The following is a 22,290-nucleotide window of genomic DNA, read 5'->3' as shown; positions in this document are numbered from 1 at the left end:
GTCAATATTGGCACAAAACTTTCATACTTCCGCTAGAAAGCTGAACATGAAGAGGAAATTCATCTTTTAGCAAGACAGCAACCCAAAGCACACATCCAAATCAACAAAGGAATGGCTTCACACAGTGGTGTAACTAGAGCCTTCAGGCCCCCGATGCAAGAAACCATGGAGGTCACCCCCCCCCCCCCCCCCACCTCTGGACAGGGCTCTTTTCTCCGAACCCGATGATGGAACACCAGGGCCCGGTCCCAAGTAGGTGGCCGCATATAAAAGGAACCGATTTCTCCATTTGCCCCCGCTTCTCATCCTCTCCCACCCACAGGCATTCAGCGACTGCAGGAGGAAAATGGAGAGATGGGTTCCTCTATGTCGGTGTTTCACAATCTTTTTCCAGTCAGGGCACCCTTGAAGTACACCCCTAGGTGAATGGAGCTGCACTGCAACCACCCTGCAACTGTGTGCATTGCATGCAGTTGCACCATAGTGATGATGCATTTAAGGGGTTAAAACAGGTGGTCAGTAGGCAACATATTGCCTCTCTACCGTCTGTCAAATGCCTCTGAAAAGTGATCTGAGCATGGATCGCTTTTCGGAGAAACAGCATTTTACATAAAATGTGCGTACATACATCACACACATGTGTATATATATATATATATAATAAAATAAATGCACACGCATATAATCCAGTGGCAGCTGGTGCTCAAAATTTTTAGGGGGGCGCAAGCAAACTGAATAATTAAAAAAAAAAAACATCAATTACAGCCACTGTGCCAATCAAACTCTGTTGGTGTGCCCATCAAATGCTGCCACTGTGTATCCCCACCACCCGCTCGCTGTCTGCCCGCCACTTACCCTGTCTTGGTGGGGCAGCGGGTAACGGCCATGAGCGGGGTCCTCCATGCATCTCCTGTCCTCTCCTCCTGATAGGCGTCCAATAGCTGCCCCTGTCGTTTCAGCCAATCAGGTGACGGGTAACAGACCCGCACACCTGATTGGTGGAGAGGCGGTTCAGTGTTGAGAAAGTGAATATTAATTCACTTTTCTAACACACCTGGGTAGACTGTCAAGCATGGCACTCGCAGTTCACCTATTTTGAAGCCTATTAGAGCCTATGGCTCTAATCAGGTGCTGCAAAAACACCCCCCACTGCTGTAATTCAGGTGCCCGGCACCCCAAAAGGGACTAGACACCTAAATATGAGGGTGGCAGCGGTGGCCATGGATAGATCTATGCTATGCTATGAATGAATCTATCCATTGGTCATAGAGGGGGTGGTACCTCTGCACCCTTTTGGATGCACCGCCACTGATAAACACATGCATATTCACATACATACATATGCACACTCACATACATGCGCACACACACACACATACGCATGCATGCTCACATACAAGCATGCTCGTTCACACACACACACACAAATACAGTAGATAGTCTTTAAAAAAAAAAAAGGCAGACATTTACCTTGGCTCTTCCTGCCAGGTACTGCACTGTAGGGGGAGACAAAGAGCACAGCACTGTGCTTTCACTAAGCCTAATGTTAGGGGCTCCCCACATAGTGCCGATTTCAGTTCGGCTGATGATCGGGGAACTCCTATCGAAGAGTACAAGGGGCCCGGTCGCCATGGCGATCTTGACAACCCCTATAATTCTGCCACTGGCGTCACACTAGAACATGCAGGGGCTCACAGCAGGAGTCCGGTGCATCTCCATTCAAATTTGGGGCTGAATTTTGACTCTTGTTATGCGAATTGGATACGGAGAAGATCCACATCCAATTCCCTTAAGTGTGAACCCAGCCTAAAGTTTTGGAATGGCCCAGACCTGAATCAGATTGAAAATCTGTGGGGTGATCTGATCTGTGCACAGGAGATGCCCCTGCAATCTAGCAGATTTTTGGAGGTTTTTTTTGCAAAGAAGCATGGGCAAATATTACCAAGTCAAGATGTGCCATGCTGATAGTCTTTTTGGGTACGAGTCGGAGTGCTATAGTAAAACCATATTATTTTAGTTTATTTTCACGTCCCTCCACCTAAAAGATTTCAAAGTTTGTTGTTCAACTGAGTTTTACAATTTATAGGTCCCATTAAAAGGTGAAAAGTTCTGAAATGATTTATCTTTCTCCCATTTTTTTTTTTTTTTAACACCATAGAAACCTGACATTTTAACAGGGGTGTGTAGACTTTTTATATCCACTGTATGTGTAGAACGCAGAAATTAAAACCCACCCTTTTTGCTCCCACACATATTTGTTACATGGTTGGAATTTAAGAGGATAACCACTTGACATTGGGATAACAAGCACTATCTCCATCTGAATGCCACACTAGAATACAGAAGAAGACATTTTTGATATCTGGGAATCTCGTGGAAATCATGTAACCATCATTTTGCATTGCAGTTTAATTTTTAACCAGCTTGTAGTATTAACAGTAGATTTTTCAATTTTACATCACAGGTCCTCTTTAACCAAGGAGACTAGAAGGCGCATGTTCCTGAACAGCACTGGACAGCTGCACCAGTCTGAATGCACTGTAAAGTGCCCTTCCAAAAATATTGAGACATAGGTGCACTTTCCTCCCTCCCCGCTATTCTTCCCACCTGTCATTTAGCAGCAAACTTTGTGCTGCAGAAAGGATAGGGAAGATGGTGACACCCCATTCACACATGTGTGGCTTGTTTAGTTAAAGTTGGTTGTAAACCCCCAAAAAAAACCTGCAAGACAAAGGCATAATGAGCTAGTATGCATAGAATACTAGCTCATTATGAATTAATTACCTGAGATCTAAGCCCCTGCAGTGGTCCTAGTTCCCCGCTCCGGAGGCCGACATCGCTCCCAGAGGTTACTTCCCGATGTGGTGGCTCCGGTGCTGTGATTGGCTGGAGTCGCAATGATGTCACTCATGAGCCACCGGTAACGGCACAGTCTAACTGAAGCAACGGCACCTATGCGCCGTTGCTTCAGTTTCCTTAAGTGCACATGCAAATACAGGGATATTTCCTAAACCATGCAGGTTTAGCAGATATCCAGTGTAGCTACATGTAAGCCTTATTATAGGCCTGTAGTAAAAAGTGGTTGTAAAGGGTTTACAAACAATGTGGCGCCCAAAGGCTTACAAAATGCCTTTGGGTGCCACAAAAATTGCAAGCTAGGTCAGCACAGTGCAAGTTCAGCTTAAACCTGTGCACTGCAATGCATACTACACAGTGGTAGGAAAGGGGGGAGGAATCCGGAGGTGCCCATTTCCTCTCACAATGGGGACTCAAGATGACCTTACCCTATACCCCTTCTATGCTGCATTGTGTCTACTACTAAATGACAGGTGCTGTTTAAAGAAGAACTCCAGACAAGACACAGCATTCAGTAATAATTATATGAAAAGCTGGTTATTAAAGAAGTGGTGCTTCTAAACACATCAACAAGAAAATGATAAACACAATTCACTCAATGATAACAAATCATTTATTTGCCATAAGGATCATTATTCACATAAATGATTTTCTGAAAATAGAAATTGGTGTGCTATATTTAGTATAATGAATTGATCCTAAAGATCCCCCCTTACTCTCCAAAGATCCCTGGGGAATGCAGCTCTGCAAGCTGATCTCAAAACTTCATCTATCCATTTGTTTAAAGTAAATGTAAGGAACAATAAATGTTTTATTTATCACACTTCCTGGTCTAGTGAGGCACTATTGAAGCAGCCTTCCCAGGGGACAGCTGTGGGGCACTGGTGACCTAGCCAGGACCTCACAGCTGCACCCTGTGAAGGCTACGTCGCCCACCAATGCATTCCAGGGAGAAGGTATTATTAGGCCCCTTTCACACTAGGGCGGGAGCGGCGTTGCAGGTAAAACGGTGCTAAAACGCAGATTTACCTTTGCTTTAGCGGCGGTATAAGGCCGCTAGCGGGGCAATTTTACCCCCCTGCTAGCGGCTGAGAAAGGGTTAAAAGCGCTGCTACAGCAGTGCTTTGCCGGCGGTATAACCGCGCTGCCCCATTGATTTCAATGGGCAGGAGCGGTGAAGAAGCGGTGTATTCACCGCTCCAAAGTTGCTGCTAGCAGGACAAGGGAAAAGAGTGGAAGTAAAACCCATAATTAATTTCAACTTTAAACCGCAACATCTCAGGCCCAAGGCATTCTTTTGTACAGTACAAGCATGAGATCTGTCTGGTGACCTTCTTATGGTGTAGTGTTCAAAATAGTGGCACAGGATTCTAGCAGGAGGAGGCTACTGTGTGCAATGCATGTGGTTGCACGCAGCGGTGATAAACTTAATAAACTCAACTGCCTTCTAAAAAGTGAACCACCACTACCTTGAATAAAGCTGACCATACACCTATAGATTATCTGCAGATTTTCCATGCTTAGATGGAAAAGGTGCAACAGATTTCGCTAAACTGTGGATGGAGGAATCTCCCACTTTTTCCATCTAACCATAGAAAATCTGCAGATAATCTATAGGTGTATGGCCAGCTTAAGATGTTGCCCTCCGCTGCACTTAATGAATATGCGACCTCCAGCCTATCATTACAAACATTAACATTAATGGGAGATTTCCAAATATTTATTTAATTTCATGCTTTATCTTGTCTGGAGTTGTCCTTTAAATGTCCCAGCTTAGTTGTATAGTCAGGAAATTTGTACAAAATGCATGATATGGGTTATTTGGGTGAAATACATGTAAAGCCTTACTGACTGACATTTAAAATTACTTAAGCACTATGTATCAAGAACAATTGCGATGTGTGTTTTGTTTTTTGTTTAATAAAATATTGTTTTCACCTTGTTTTCATCCTTTGTTATGTATCAGAACTGCTGATCTCCTGCTGCCACTTCTTACCTACATACACACCTAATTTCTCAGGGTAGGTTCCCCAATGGTGACAAATATGGAACATCATGCCTCTGCAATACGCGATGGCATGAATGCTTGAAGTCTCCATTGGGAGAGCGTGTGACAGGGTGATAACACAGGGAAGGAATGGCAGACAGGGATTGAGTGTTGTCACCCTAAAGCAGGAAGGGCCTGCACAAGAAGGTATGTGGTGGGATCACCAGGTATTATTTTAATGTCAGCTGCAGATGTGAAAATGACATTAACATGTTAAAGTTTATATAGCATTTTTGTGATGGGTTTGTATCTAATTTAATTTAAAGATATGTTACTGGGTGGATGATTAAAGCATTATAGAAGGACTGAAATATGCCAATGATGGCTATGTGATCCAAAGCCTAGATAGTTGATCAATCTAAACTCAAGACCACGTAACATTAGACCTTTGCTGAAATGGAGGAACAGTCAGATACCTACAGTACGCTTTGGGCTATGTCACCAGAACTGGAGGGAACCTTGAGCAATGGTTTCTTCAGTGTCTCTCTACTTATCCATGGCAGTAAGATTATTAACATACAGTAGAACCTCGGTTTGTAAGTAACGAGGTTAACAAGCGTTTCACAAAACAAGCACTCTATTTCGCACTCTAGTACTGCTTTTGGCCTGGGGTGGGGGGCACCGGAGCCGAACAGAGCAGATTGTCGGTTTTTGGAAAGGCACGAGGACAGTTCGGCTGATCTCGGAAAGACTCGGTTCAGGAGCCATTCTGAGGTCAGCTGAAGTGTGCTTGGGCTTTTTCGGACGTTTCTGAGGCTCTCCGTTGCCGCCCCCCGCCTCTGGCCACATGCGCCATTGCATCCCATTGAAGTCGATGCGGAACAAATTATTTTCGTTTCCATTGACTTCAATGGAAAAACTTGCTTTGATATGCGAGTACTTTGGATTACGAGCATACTCCTGGAACGGATTATGCTCGTAATCTGAGGTTCCACTGTATTGTATTTATCGACGTATATCACTTTAGGAGGGAAGTTTCAGGAAAGAAACAAAAACTTGTTGAGGAAGCTAAATAAGTTAAGAAAATAATCTTTTGTGAATCTGTTGCAGAATTTCTGCTAGTAAAAGCTCTTCCTGTTGCCAGCTGACTTTGCTAAGCAGTTGGCTGCTTACCTGATAAGAAGCCCAACAGGCAACTGAAGGGGCACACACAATAGGGCAGTATTCTCCAAACTGTGGCATATTGCTTGCTTTTACTTGATAGGAGGGATGGAGGTGGGGTTGGGCAAGACAGAAGAAGAAGCAGAAGAGGACAACGTTTTCAGGAAGTGAGAGGCCTCAATGCAGAATTCAGAAATAAGAAAGTAAGGTTTTCCCTGAAGAACAGGATGAAGATGATTGCCAGGCTTAGAAAGTCTAATAAAAGCCAGACAATCAGCTATACAGCAAATGAATAAAGTCAAAGATACATATATTTTACATATAAATAATACAAACATTTTCATTTTTGACTGGACTGCCACTTTAAATAAAGTAATGTGAAGAGGAGCCTGCACTAATTTACTGGTGTTAAAATTAAAACTTGACCAGCTAATTCATTTTTACATGACGTGGTGAGCTTGGGTTTAGGCCAAACCGATAATGGGAGAACCAGGAAGGAAGCTGTCATTTTGAGCCAATTCCCCACCCTGAAGCTGTATGTACACAAAGGGGCGAGGAAGCTTATGACATCATTGACGTAACGTGACCGCCTCGTAACTGCATTTACTCAAAGGGGTGGGGATTCATCATCGAAATATAGAAACCTAGAAATTGATCACAGAAAAAAAGACCAAGTGGTGCCCGATTATTTTCTTAAACTTGTATCCTGAGTGAAAGCCACTTCAGCCCACCTCCGTCCACGTCACACGCCCATCCGAGGCATTTATTTTGAAACATGTTGGGGGAAACTCGTCAGTGACGTTGCCTCAATGGAGCCAGACTGAGGCCGCTTTCATTTAGGATACACTTAGAGGTTTTTTTTTTTCTTTTCTCTTGTTGGTATGCATTAAGCCGGGACAGGCTCTTTCCATGCCAGCACCCTCCTCCTTCCGTATGGGTCACCGGAATTAGGGAAACTTGAGGCACTGCTCAAGGTTCACATCTCTAACATTTTCTACGATTATTAACTTTCCTCCTGCTAGTTTGAGGTCATGTCCTCATGTTCTTGATCTTGGCTTCATAGTCCTGAACATTATTCACCCCCTTATTATGTATTTAAAGTTTTAAGTCCTGTCTCTCCTTTCCATTCTTTCCTGCAGACTAAACATATTAAGTTCTTGCAGTCTCTCCTGATACGTTTTATTCCACAGATATTTTACAATTTTTGTTACACATCTCTGGACTTCTTCTATCTTTTCAATATTTTTTTGTGAGTGAGGTCTTCAGAACGGGACACAGTATTCTAAATGGGATCTCACTAAAGATCTACATAGAGGAATCAAGACCTCCTTCCTTCTAGTGATATAAAGATCTATATAGAGAAGTCAGGATCTCTTTCATCCTGCAGGTGACCACTCTAGTGATCCATCCTAAAATTCTCTTCCCTTTTCCCACTGCCTGGTCACACTGTTTTATTATTTTTTAATCATCTGAAATAAGTACCCCCCCCCCCCCCCCTCAAATTGTTGGCCAGCACTACAGAGGAAAACACTGCACCCCCAATGTTGTACACTGCCTAGGGATTCTTTTTCCCTAGGTGCATTATTTTAAATGTAGAAATATTGAACTGCACGTTCCACTGCTTGGAACATGATTTGGCATTGCTGGAAGATTGGTCAATGTTAGACACCTCCAGGGATATCACACCTTTGTGTCATCAGCAAAAAAAGATTAAAGGGTTTTTGGGTAAAGTAGGTCTATTTGTAAGTGATATTATTAAATAGGACAGGACCTAGTATAGAGCTTTGGTGTACAGGACTAGTGACTAATGCCCTAATATGGCCACATTATCATATTAGGTCAGCTTGATTGACCTAATAAGGACATGTGGCCAAAGTAGGTCAATGATGTCACAAGCATCCCTATTTCTTTGGGAATGCCCCAGCTGCAGCAAAATGGGCTGCCACTTGAAGCTTCCCAAACCCAAGCTCATCCATAGCCAGCAGTGTGATAGGAGCATATGAGCTGAAAGGTGCAAATTGAACCAGGATATCCTGAGGTCACATGCAATGAGAAATGAGATGAGTGATTCAGGCTGGCTGAACTGCATTACAAACCCTTTAGCAGATAATACAGTTCCTATATAAAGTGTACCGTAATTCCTTTTTTTAGAGTTCAGCTTTGGCTCCCATGCTGCCCATTGATTGTAAATGACGAGAGCCATTGAAATATCGCTTTCAAGCCATGTAGATAGCGAAAACTGCCTATCCTCTTAGTAGTTGACTGTTCACAACAGATTTGGAATTATTCTTTCTTTTTTCTTCCTAGGTTAATGATTGGGGGACTTTTGAGGGTCAGAGGTGAAAATACTATCCAGAGGATTTATTACAGAGAAGCTTACTGGGTCTTTCACCTTTCTACTAAGCATAAATCTATAATGGAGATCCAGCTACATCAAACTTCCAATCAAGCTATGTTTGAATATGTCACCTCTGACTCTGGATGGGCAGATTTACTAAGATGTCAAACATTTCTCTTTCATTTGCACAGCGTGAATGGTCTTTGAATTCTCATTATTAATGGATCAATCTGACCTAATCTGATATTTCACTGATGGGCTAAACTACCTGCTAATATATTTGGGAACTTAAGTGGTAAGATCTCTTTATTAGAGAAAATCCAACAGTGAGGATTAGTTGGAATGCCAGCAGCTGGTGGGCGTAGTTGAGAACACAAATGCAGAGATCTTGACACGAAAGTCCCTAAAAAATATTAGGAAAATGGTTGGAGATTTAACCAACTGAAGGATCGATTAATCCATCAATAACAGATATTTCAAGTTAGAGTAAATGTCAAAGGGCCACTAAACCTAAGGCACAGTTTGCCTTATATAAAAAGCTATGAACAATATTCAAAATTACAAAGTGAAAAATAAAAAGAATTAGCAAAAATATATAAGTACATATACTGTATATAGTACACAAAAATTGCATTTTGCAAAAATGCAGATACGTTTTGAATTCAAGGTTACAAATTAAATATATTGCTCTACACTGTCCAGACTGATATTATTTAAACAAATTACTGGACAGTGAGTCGGCTTCATGCAGTAAAACATACATCTTGATTATTTACTGTGTTTTTATCATGTTTTTGGAATTTACCGTTTTTGGCCCTTTGCAATTTACATACAGTATCTCACAAATATGAGTACACCCTTCACATTTTTGGAAATATTTAATTTCTTCAGTGTTGTCACGTGAGTGTGCAGCTTGTATATAACAGTGTAAATTTGCTGTCCCCTCAAAATAACTTAACACACAGCCATTAAAGTCTAAACCACTGGTAACAAAAGTGAGTATAGCCCTTAGTAAAAATTTCCAAATTGGGCCCAAAGTGTCAATATTTTGTGTGACCACCATTATTTTCCAGCACTGCCTTAACCCTCTTGGGCATGAAGTTCACCAGAGCTTCACAGGTTGCCACTGGAGTCCTCTTCAAACTCGAACATCCACCATCTCCGTGATGTCGTCCTGGTGGAGACCTTGCGATCCTCCACCTTCCATTTGAGGATGCCCCACAAATGATCAATAGGGTTTAGGTCTGGAGATATGCTTGGCCAGTCCATTACCTTTTACCCTCAGCTTCTTTAGCAAGGCTGTGGTCATCTTCGAGGTGTGTTTGGGTTCATTATGTTGGAATACTGCCCTGGGGCCCAGTCTCTGAAGGGAGGGAATCATGCTCTACACATGGTCTGAAGCTCCCTGTGTCGGCAGCACTCATGCATCCCCAGACCATGTCCACCCCACCACCATGCTTGAATGTAGGCAAGACGCACTTGTCTTTGCTTTAGATGGTGTCAAGCATGTGTGGCGGCAACCAGGTAAGGAGTACAAATACGTTGATCTTGGTCTCATCAGACCACAGGACTTGGTTCCAGTAGTGTCCTTAGTCTGCTTGTCTTCAACAAACTGTTTGCAGGCACTCTTGTGCATCATCTTTAGAAGAGGCTTCCTTCTGGGAGGACAGCCATGTAGACCAATTTGATGCATTGTGCAGCAAATGATCTGAGCACTGACAGGCTGACCCCCAACCCCTTTAACCTCTGCAGCAATGCTGGCAGCACTCATACATCTATTTCCCAAAGACAACCTCTGGATATGATGCTGAGCACGTGCATTCAACTCCTTTGGTCAACCATGGCGAGGCCTGTTCTGAGTGGAATCTGTCCTGTTAAACCACTGTATGGTCTTGGCCACTGTGCTGCAGCTCAGTTTCAAGGTCTTGACAATCTTCTTATAGCCTAGGCTATCTTTATGTAGAGCAACAATAATTTTTTTCATATCCTGGGAGAGTTCTTTGCCATGAGGTACCATGTTGAACTTCCAGTGACCAGTATGAGACACCAGGGAGGGAAAATGGCTAATTGGGCCCAATTTGGACATTTTCACTTAGAGGTGTACTCACTGTGGTTTAGACAGTAATGGCTGTGTTGAGTTATTTTGAAGGAACAAGAACATTTACACGGTTATACAAGCTATACACTCTGCTCCTATTGAAAGTATATATCCAAAAATGAAATTTTTGTTGCAGGGGATGCCTGAAATCTGACTTGTATCTTAGGCAGACTTCTGGGAAAATTGGTGAGCCAATCACACAAGCAGGAAATTATTATTTTTAATAACATTAAATTACAATATGATTAGTGTCGCAATTACCGTATATACTCGAGTATAAGCCGAGATTTTCAGCCTCTTTTTTGAGGCTGAAAGTGCCCCCCTCGGCTTATACTCGAGTCATCGCCGTCTGACTGCTCGATCAGCGTATCGAGCAGACAGACGGCGGACATACTACAATTTGAAAGCCGCGCCTCCTTCTCCGCCTCCGCCTGTGATAGGCGGAACACTGAATTTCCCAGCAGCCTGTGTTCCGCCTATCACGGACATCGTCTCATCCTCGTCCGTAGTACGAGGATGAGACGATATCGGTGATAGGCGGAACACAGGCTGCTGGGAAATTCAGTGTTCCGCCTATCACAGGCGGAGGCGGGGCTTTTGAATTTTAGAATGGCCGCCGAGGCGATCCTGGCAAGGCACGGGACGGAGGCAAGGCAAGGCACGGCACGGGACGGGACGGAGGCAAGGCACGACACGGGACGGAGGCAAGGAGGCAAGGCACGGGACGGAGGCAAGGAGGCAAGGCACGGGACGGAGGCTCGGGACACAGGTAGGCTGGACACACACACACACACACACACACACACACGGACACACACACATGGACACACACACACAGGGATGGATGGATGGAGACACACACACACAGGGATGGATGGATGGATGGAGACACACACACACAGGGATGGATGGATGGAGACACACACACACAGGGATGGATGGATGGATGGACACACACACACACAGGGATGGATGGATGGATGGACACACACACACACACAGGGATGGATGGATGGATGGACACACACACACACAGGGATGGACGGACACACAGGGACGGACACACACACAGGGATGGACAGGCATGTCTCACCCTCGGCTTATACACGAGTCAATAAGTTTGCCAGTTTTTTTGGGGGTAAATTGGGGGCCTCGGCTTATATTCGGGTCGGCCTATACTCGAGTATATACGGTATATTTGCTATATTATATTTTCTTTATTTGAATTTTTTCCCTACGTAAGTAGAGTTACATGTAAAGATCTAATAAAATATTTATAAAAATGTGAGGGCTGTACTTACCTTTGTGAGATACTGTTACATGTCAAGGTGAAGGCAGATCAAAATGTGCATGTAAATTTTCTTTGAAACATTTCAAGAAATGTCTTAATGAGAACTGCATGTGTTCTTAATAGCAAACAGTGTGCAATTGTCACATTTGTTCAGATTTTTATGGAGAAGCATGCAGCTGCATACTATGGGCAACCATTTGTCTGTTAAAGGGGTCTATTTATGAAAAATGTACTATGTGGATGTCTCAAGCATTTGCACAGCTGTCATGAATAATCCCCATAATTTACCAATAATAGAAAATAAACATATTGGGGTTGATTTACTAAATCTTGGAAGTGCTGTCGCTGTAGATCTGAGGGGAAACTATGGTGATTTTATCATCCAATCATGTACACGCTAAAATTCTGTTTTTTATTTTCCTGGCATGTCCCCCTCAGATCTACAGCAACTGCACTTCTAAGTGCACTTGTAGTGCAAAGTGGATTTTCGTAAATAACCAGCAAGAGGTAGTTTCATCTAGTGGCCATAATGTAGTATTTTCCAGAGAAACACAGGAGAAATCCACAGTATGGCCACTAGATGGAGCTAACAATCATAGGAAATAAACATATTAGGCAGATTATGGGGATTCGTTATGATGGTTATGCGAATTCTTTATAAAAAAATGTGCTGTGCCAATGCCTAAATAGACCCCAAAGTCTACTGGTATTCAAATTTCAGCATTCTTGCTGGGATAAGTTAATGGGGTTGTTAGATAAACGGGAAGAAATAATTACCTTTCTTGGAGAAAATGCTGCTCTAGCCTTATTCCAATGATGTTCACGTTGATGACCAGCCCCCTTTTCATTCACAATCACATGATCTAATGCCTAGAAAGAAAAAAACTGGAACCCTTTGGTTGGTCTTTTTATTTACTCATCCCAGCAAGACTGTTGCGATATCTTTAGGTTAATAGTTAACGTTAGATCTACATTCATTCTGAACCTGTTTTCAAAATCATGTCTGTATATGTGTTGTTATGACCTTACCTAGTTTTTGATCTTTATTTTTCTCTATTGCTAGCTTTATATACGAGGTGTCTTCAAAAAGTTTCTGCACGTGTTTATATTTAATAGAGTTTAAAAAAAAAGTATGGAAACTTTTTGAAGAACCTTCGTATTATATATGATAGATATGATATGATAGATAAGAAAGAGGGTAAATAACATATCTACTGTGGGAAGTGGCTATGCTCTTTTAAATATACTTGAATTTTAAGAAATTCAGGAAAATATTTAACTATCTATTGCTTAGCATTTTATAGTAAACTACAGTATGGCAAATTTGGCAAACTTTTTTTTAGGTTTAGCTATTTTTTGTTATTCATAAGAGTGTCAGAGTGTTAAAAAAAAACACTATAAGTGCCCCTTTTGAACCTCCCCTATAAATGCAGACAACACCAAGGTAGACATTTAAGTATTGCCCTACTAAAATTGTTGGTTTTCTCTAAGAATTTACTCTGCTAGACTAGGCATGGATGCCTTGTACAATTGTCCCCACTCTCCCTGCTGGCCTATGTTCACAATGTGCTAGGCCTCAGCATGCTTATGCCATATTCATGCACAAATTCATCTCTTCTAGTGGGCCAGGGCATAGCAGGAAAAACTGTGCCCGAGCATGATATTGAGTGACCACTCTAGTCCAGACTTTCTCCACCTTTTCAACACAAAGGAACCCTTGATTCATGAAACCCTATAAATCATGATACAATAGTGTGATAGTGGGAACTTATCTTCCCACTGACTGACACCAATGATCTTTTTAATTAAGAAATTGCTCATTGCTCAAGGGACCCTCCCTAACAACCCCTGGAGGAACCATGTTAGAAAAACCCTGCACTAACCAAAGCTAACTGAGCTTAGGTACGATATGGATTGCCCAATGTGAGTACGCCCTAAGGCCCCTTTCACATAGGGCTCACTCCATTTCGTGCATCCGCCTGCTCAGCAGGGGATCTTTTTGTTGAGCAGGTGGATGACAGGATAGCAGAGCAGACACTGACATAGCCCCACTGTTCTCTATGGGGTGGTCAGATGGAAATAGATCACCTGCCCGTTTCCATCTGACTGTCCTCCAATCCGATCCGCCAGATGAATGAGAAATGGATGCCCCATCCGTCTGTCTTTGGCGGACAAGATCAGATCGGAGGCCGGTGGGTATCAGGAGACACATGTCCACTGACATCCGCCACTCCATAGAGAACAATGGCTGGTGTGATCAGCTCTGCCTGAAAAATGGACAGGTGGACCAGATCAGACTGCCCGTGTGAAACCAGCCTAAGCCCTTGTACACACGGTCGGAGAATCTGTCGGAATGAGTCTTATTGGACCGCGTCGTCAGATAATCCGACTGTGTGTGGTATGCATCGGACTGATTCCGTCCGAATCTCCGTCCGATCCAAATTTCCAACATGTTGGAAATATTTCCCGACCAACTGGGCCGGACGGACCTAATCCGATCATGTGTAGAACATTTTGATCGGACTAGGGGCCACGCATGCTCAGATCAAATTCCTACATTAAAGCTATTGGCTACTAGCCTGAATGTAGTCCCATCGTAATGAAATTACGTCATCACGTTCTGAAAGATCGGATTTTTCGCCAACTTGGCCCGACCGTGTGTATGCAACAGTTTCGGACACAATCCGTCGGACTAAATCCGACGGGCAAAATCTGACGAATTTGGTTGGCAAAATCTCCGACCGTGTGTACGTGGGCTAAGGCCGCGTACACACGTGCGGATTGTCTGCCCAACTAAGTTCGGCAGACAATCCGACAGACAGTCCGTTCAAAATTTGCATGAACGGACTTGACCACACACGATGAGCAGACAGTCCGCTGAAAGCGTGCGTGATGACGTGTACAGCACGTACGACGGGACTAGAAAAACGACGTCCAATACACTGCAATGCAACCTTCGGCCGTGTAAACCCTTTCTGAGCATGCGCCATACTTAGTCCGTCCAACTTGCCTACACACGAGCGGACTGTCCGCTGAAACCAAGTTTGGACGGACAAAACCAAGTTTGAACGGACTGTCTTACGGAAATTCCGTAAGACTTTGTTCGTCAGACTGTCCGCTGAAAAAGTCCGCTGAAGCCCACACACGAGCGGATTGTCCGCTGAAACACTGTTCAGCGGACTAAGTTGGACAGACAATCCGCCCGTGTGTACGCGGCCTAAGAGTAGCATAAACGGCTAAACAGGTGGAACAAGGGTTCCTCCATTTAAAAAAAAAAAGGCTGAGAAAGGCTGTTATGTCATGTACTACAATCCACCCTTCCCCTAAAAGAACCCTATACGATAAAAAAAAAAAAAAAAGTATTAGACGTTGCTTGTTTATTATGTATTTTTAGATTGTCTGTATGGTGATGGGCACTGTGGTATTGTGGTAGGCGAGTTCACGCTGTGCTTCTTAGTAAATCTGCCTTTTGATGTTAAATTGGATAAAAAATTATTTTATTCCCTGGGTAATGAAATGCCTTTTAACAAAAAAAAATGGAATACAGTGTTCTTTTATGTTGTTTTTATTGTTAACCGTTAATTGTACAAATGTTTTAAATAGGGGATGCCAATTTTTTTGAGGTGTAATTTCTTATAAAACTGATATTTGTAGATTGGTGGAGTCTTTAGGGAAGAACTACCACCCACCCAGCTTCTTGAATCTCTTGTGGATTGTTACTGATACATTGAAAAGAATCCGGAGGCACTCATAGGCTTAATCAGAGTGGGGCATGTCCTGTGAAAACCCTGCTAGGAGGTTTCACATTAATTCCTCTAGTTTAGGTCTAGCCAAGAACTCAAACTGTTAAAGCCGAGAAATTGGATTTAGTGAACCCGTGCTTTGCTAATACAGGTAGGGTAGAGCAGTGTTTCTAAACTCCAGTCCTCAAAGCACACCAACGGGTCATGTTTTTAGGCTTCCCATTATTTAGCACAGGTGATTTGATCAGTTTCGCTGCCTTGGTAATTACCACAGCTGTTTCATCTGAGGGAAATCCAGAAAACATGACCTGTTGGGGTGCCTTGAGGACTGGAGTTGAGAAACCCTGGGGTAGAGCAGTGGTTCTCGACTCCTGTCCTCAGGACCCACCAACAGGCCAGATTTGCACGATAACTAAAATACATTACAGATGATATCATTTGCTGCTCAATGATTGCAGTATTCTAGTCTACATCTCTCCAAGGTAAAACTTAAAATGTCGCTTGTTAGTGGTTCCTAAGGACAGGAATTGAGAACCACTGGGGTAGAGTAACAGGTTTGCTTAAAGTTGATATAAAAAAAAAAAAGAGGTGGCATCTGCTAACATAATGCAATGGATAAAGGTTCATTTTTGTCTAGGGGTGGAGCAATAAGCTGTATTACTTACCTTATTCCTCACTCCCTAGTAGTCAGAGCACTGCTCTTCTCTTCGATTCTCTGGAATGGAGGTGAGCCCTTGCTGCCTTCACATACAATGCAGGACCAGCATCATTGCATTATACATGAGGATGTCAGAAAGCCTGCAATCGATGGATCAGCAAAGTTAGGCAGCTTCTCGGGACCAGGTGTACAGTGTGGTGGAAGCCTCCAGGAGTGAGGAATCAGATATTACAGCTAATTCCTCTACCCTTGCTGTGCAGGGCCGTGGAGTGAGGCTTTTCCCTAAGGGTTCATTCACAGTGGCGCAGAGGACTTGCATACAGAGAAGCTTAAAGCGGAGGTCCACCCTAAAATGGACCTTCCGCTCATCGGATTCCTCCCCCCCTCCGGCGCCACAATTGGCACCTTTCAGGGGGGAGGGGGGTGGGGGGGGTGCAGTTACCTGGATAATCCAGGTAACTGCACCCACTTCCGGGCTAGCTCTCTGCGGAAAGGGGCGTACATTACGCCCCTTTCCACAAGTGCCCGCCCCCTTCCGCAAGTGCCCCGCTGCTTGCTGGGAAACACACAGATCCCAGAGGCAGCGGGGACCGTCCTCATTGCGCAGCGCGGCTCGCGCATGCGCAGTAGGGAACCGGGAAATGAAGCCCGAAAGGCTCCATTTCCTGATTCCCATACCCAAGATGGCGGCGGCAGCACTCGAGTGTCGATCTAGAGATCGGCTTCGGGTGCCGACATCGCGGGCGCGCTGGACAGGTAAGTGTCACTATTTTAAAAGTCAGCAGCTGCAGTATTTGTAGCTGCTGACTTTAAAAGGGGCCCTGGACACAAACTATCTGTGCCCAGTGGCTCCTATTAGTCCCTGTACACAGGTAAACTCTCAGATTTGTGACTACCAATATACAGCTGCAGCCTGTCATTGATTTGTACAGCCGGGTTGTAGGCAAACACCAGTCAATCCTGGGTGCAGAGATGCACTCTTTTTTTATGGTATATGGCTCTCTGCACCTATGTGAATGAACCCTTACATTTCCTTTCCATTCGCACTTCTGCAGCTCTGTTTATTTCTGGAGCAGCGAAAAATACCCGGTACTTCCAGGTAAGAGGGAGTATGTGATTCTCTCCTTGGTACAGCTCTAAGTGCCTGATTGCCACCCAATAACCAAACCAGCTGTCACAGGCAAGGAACAATCATAAATCCTGTGTAAGTTTAACCGAACCGTAACATAAACAGATTGTTTTCCATCTTTTCTTCTGCGGACAATAGGATGGTACGTATAAGCAGTGAGGGGGGGGGATAGGAAAAGTATTACTTACCTTTACTCCTCATGCCCCACCAGGAAGGTGGAAGTACACAGGTTGCTGCGGTAGGTGGAACACTCCACCATTTTTTTTCAATAAAATAAATTTGTTCTCCCAGTTTTTTTTTTTTAGGAATGTTGGCAACCATGGCATAAAATTATTGTATAAGCTCTCAAATAGGCAGCTTTGTAAATGATACAAATGTCTTTGTAAATTTTGTGTGCATGTTTCTTATGCAATGTCCGAGACCATAGAAGGGTTATTTATGAAACAGAAAGCTTGTAGAGCAACCATTTAGATTTTGGTGCTAGCATCTAAATGATTGCTGCAGGCAACAGATCTATTTTTCTTCCTTCTAGTTGTTCTAACAGTGTTGTTTCATGAGGAAATGGACATGCTTGGGCTGCTGAAATTGTTCTAATTTTTTTTGTATTGTAAATCAGCTTCACACAATAAGTATCCCTTACACATCAACAAACGTTTCCTGTATTTTCATTGTTAAGTAGGAAGATGTTTACCGTATCTTGTCGTTATATGTGCTGATGCAAGGTTATTCTTATGAATGTATTAAGCAACTATGCTTTTGCAATGAATAACTGAAATAACGTTTTAAATTTTAAACAGGCCTTGCCCTCAAAAAAAAAAAAAAAAAAAAAATCTGTAAAAGAAGAGTTTAACACGTACATGTTCTGTCCCTGTGGCCTCAAATCTTTGCTCTCATCCCTACCAGCCACTATTATAATGACACAATAGTGACATAGAAGCTGATGGGTGGAATCTTCAGCATGCAGTGAGGAACAAGGCATCCCATATACCTACAAGTGTCTCTAGTACACAAGTGTCCGCTTATCGAATAGTTTCCGGGCCGTACTGCGCAGGCGCAACACAGGGGACAAGGAGAAGCCGAACATCTCTGAAGAAGAACGGCTCCTGCGCACTGAGTTCAGGTTGAAGCCCCACCATCCAAGTGGACATAGGGTTGCTCACAGTAACAGGGCCGCTCGCCACGCTTCGGGCACGGCCTCGCTTCACTCGGCTATTTTATATTCTAACTCTATGTCCACTTGGATGGGGGGGCTTGAACCTGGACTCACTGCGCAGGCGCCGTATATCTTTTGAGATGTTCGGCTTCTGCTTGTCCCCCATACTGTGCAAGCGCAGTACAGGGCGGGCACTATTCGACGGGGGGACACTATCTGATCGGACACTGGCCACTAGTTTGCATGCATCGGATTCCTGCCCGACGCATGCGCAGTGCGATCCTGAAAAATCCGGCCGCTGGTACGCATGCATCGGATTCCCACCCGACGCATGCGCAGTGTGGCTCTGCAAAAACCATCCCCTTGTACACATGCGTCGGATTCCCACCCAATGCATGTGCAGCGTGAACCCGAAAAATCCGGTCCCTAGTACGCATGCGTGGGATTCCCGTCCGATGCATGCGCAGTATGGTCTTGAAAAAAAATGTTCAGTCAAGGGTAAGGATGAGAGAGATCAGACAGGAGGAGGGATGAACCTCCAATGCGGCCGAGTCTTCAGTACTACACAGACAGCTATATAAACCCATATATATATATATATATATATATATATATATATATAGAGAGAGAGCTATCTATAGATAGGAATAAATGGGGGGTGTATAGTAGTGTGTGTATATACACCCCCTATATATATCTATGTGACCTTAGATAAACAGTTTTCTGTGCTGAGAACATGCGTCCTGCATGCTCCCAAGCGACACCGGCGGGGACCAGCCAATCACAGTGGTCACATGACCGAATGACCGCCTCCTCCTCACAGCATTTAGAAGCTTATGAAGAACTTGGGAGGCAGTGGGAAGGGATTAATTTCATGCATAAAATTTACACCCACATGTTTATTTGCATTTATTTTTGAGAGCTCAAGGAACCCTAAAATCCAGGGTGCTCTGATATATAAACCATGCATGATATGCGACCAGCTCCTGTGCTTGTCCTCCTGTCTTCTGTTTCTTACCATTAACCTATTACTGGGAAGAATGTTCTCACAACCAATCGTGAATTGCGGAAGGGAGCACCACAGAGCCAGTGGATACAGGAGCTTGTTATATGTATACAATTGCATTGAGCTAAATACACTATATTACCAAAAGTACTGGGATGCCTTCTTTTACACACACATGAACTTTAATGGCATCCCAGTCTTAGTCCGTAGGGTTCAATATTGAGTTGGCCCACCCTTTGCAGCTATAACAGCCAGGGACGTCTTTAATATTGATTGTACCCTGGGTAAACATTTTCTTATCTTCCCCCCACGCCATGCACTTTTGCGGTCAACCTGCTCTGAGTCTACAATAAATAACAGCTAAACTCAAAATTAGTTTACTAGATCAGATCAGGCAGTGATTGTGATTGGTGGTCAGAGATTACAGTGTATCATTACCAATTGCTGGCTGCTAGAGGTTAAAGCACACATGGCTCACTTATTATTTGCTAAAGGTTACAGCACATGACCTCAGCTTGTTGATTGGTTGCTAGAGATTACTGTACATCAATACTGGTCACTGGTTGCTAGAGGTTACTGGACATCCTTACCACTCACCAATTGATTTCTAGAGGTTACTGCACATTATTACTGTTTATTAATTGGTTGCTAGAGGTTACTGCATATCCTTAACGCTCAATGATTGGTTGAAAGAATTTAGTGCACAGCATTATTATTATTATGAATAACGATTTACACGGCACTTTACAATGTAGAGGGGGACAGCACAAATACAGTACAGTTCAATACAAAAGAGACAGGAGGGCCCTGCTTGTAGAGCTTACCTTTTGTACCACCACCCCCCTTCACAGGAACCACTAATGTAAGGAGGGATTTATACTGATCACCTATAGAGATGGCCTTGCGGTTCGCAGCAAATTTTTCTCGTTCGCGATTCGCCAAACCGGACTTCTGCCGCTGTTCGCGTGGCGGACATATGCGTTTACATTGTGAAGAACTTTGACCCATGACACATTCATCATGGGGTACAGGACAGCCAATTGAGACATTTCAGCACATGGACAATTGGACATACCCCCGACCTTATAAATAGACCTGATCTGGCAGCCATTTTACATTCTGTCTTTTGTCAGTGTAGGGAAATGACGCTGTGTGGAGCAGGGACAGTCAGTTTAATCACTAGCTATTACTATTGGGTCCACAAAAGTCCTTTTAAGGACTGGTATAGGTGTACAGTATATAGGGTTGTAATACACTTATAATATACTTTCTTTCAAATATAGAAAGTATATTATGGTGCACTGCTGTGCTGACCGATTCTGCAGCTGTCTTGTAGGGATTGAGGGACAGTTTAGTGTTTGGAGCAGGGACAGTCTACAAATCACTAGGTACTAGGTCCACAAAGGTCCTTTTAAGGACTGGTATAGGTGTACAGTATATAGGGTTGTACACGTATAACCACTTCAGCCCCGGACCAATAAACACCCTAAGGACCAGAGGTCTTTTTACAATTTCGCACTGCGCTGCTTTAACTGGTAATTGCGCGGTCATGCAATATTGCACCCAAACGAAATTTGCGTCCTTTTCTTCCCACAAATAGAGCTTTCTTTTGATGGTATTTGATTGCGATTTTTATTTTTTGCGATATAAATGGAAAAAGGCAAAGACCGAAAATTTTCTACTTTTTGTTATAAGAAAAATCGAATAAACTCAATTTTAGTCATACATTTAGGGCAAAATTTATTCAGCCACATGTCTTTAGTAAAAAAAAATGTCAATAAGCGTATATTTATTGGTTTACGCAAAAGTTATAACGTCTACAAACTAGAGTACATTTTCTGGAATTTACACAGCTTTTAATTTACGACTGCCTATGTCATTTCTTGAGGTGCTAAAATGGCAGGGCAGTACAAACCCCCCCCCCCCAAATGACCCCATTTTGGAAAGTAGACACCCCAAGGAAGTTGTGGAGAGGCATATTGAGCCCATTGAATATTTTTTTTTTGTCCCAAGTGATTGAATAATGATACAAAAAAAAAAAAGTTTACAAAAAGTTGTCACTAAATGATATATTGCTCACACATGCCATAGTTATATGTGGAATTGCACCCCAAAATATATTCTGCTGCTTCTCCTGAGTACGGGGATACCACATATGTGGGACTTTTTGGGAGTCTAGCCGCGTACGGCACCCCGAAAACCAATCACTGCCTTCAGGATTTCTAAGGGTGCAAATTTTTGATTTCACTCCTCACTACCTATCACAGTTTCGAAGGCCATAAAATGCCAAAATAGCACAAACCCCCGCCCAAATGACCCCATTTTGGAAAGTAGACACCCCAAGCTATTTACTGAGAGGCATGTTGAGTCCATGAAATATTTTATATTTTGCCACAAGTTGCAGGAATTTTAAATTTTTTTTTTTGCACAAAGTTGTCACTAAATGATATATTGCTCACACATGCTATGGGCATAAGTGAAATTACACCCCAAAATAAATTCTGCTGCTTCTCCCGAGTACGGGGATACCACATGTGGGGGACTTTTTGGGAGCCTAGCCACGTACGGGACCCCGAAAATCAAGCACTGCCTTCCGGATTTAAATATAAAATGCTACCAAAAAAAACTTAGCGATCGCAGGGATCAGGCCTGACTCTGCGATCGCTGCAGTTATGTGTTTAGTGTTTTGTAAGTGACAGTGATCGATCGATACTGCACTTGGGTGGGCTGGGCGGAGGGGCAAAACGCAGGTGCCAGCAGGTATCTGGGCTGATCCTGCTAACAATGCGTTTTTTTTGGAACCGTAAACTGCTGGGGACGCTAGTATAGATCTGATCAGATCACATATTGATCTGTTCAGATTCTATACC

General features: G+C 43.4%; 1 protein-coding gene across 4 annotated transcripts in view; it reads left to right on the top strand.

The window, feature by feature from the left end:
* The window catches only part of LOC143934015 (cell adhesion molecule CEACAM8-like), a 76,470-nt gene extending 65,749 nt beyond the window's left edge, over positions 1-10,721 (top strand). For 2 of the 4 annotated variants that reach the window (XM_077457247.1, XM_077457245.1), the window contains one exon: positions 2,465-4,793. In XM_077457247.1, the coding sequence (XP_077313373.1) occupies positions 2,465-2,475 (11 nt within the window). In that variant the 3' untranslated portion in view covers positions 2,476-4,793. Of the gene's footprint in view, positions 1-2,464; positions 4,794-8,311 lie in introns of those variants that run through there. The other 2 variants (XM_077457246.1, XM_077457248.1) reach the window with 2 other exon arrangements.
* Positions 10,722-22,290: the final 11,569 nt, after the last annotated feature.

This window comes from Lithobates pipiens, unplaced genomic scaffold, assembly GCF_037356315.1.
Source record: "Lithobates pipiens isolate NorthernLeopardFrog02 unplaced genomic scaffold, aLitPip1_a1.2 Scaffold_27, whole genome shotgun sequence".
NCBI lineage: Eukaryota > Metazoa > Chordata > Amphibia > Anura > Ranidae > Lithobates > Lithobates pipiens.
Note: the sequence above shows the minus strand (reverse complement) of the source record. Positions and strands in the feature narration are given on the sequence as shown.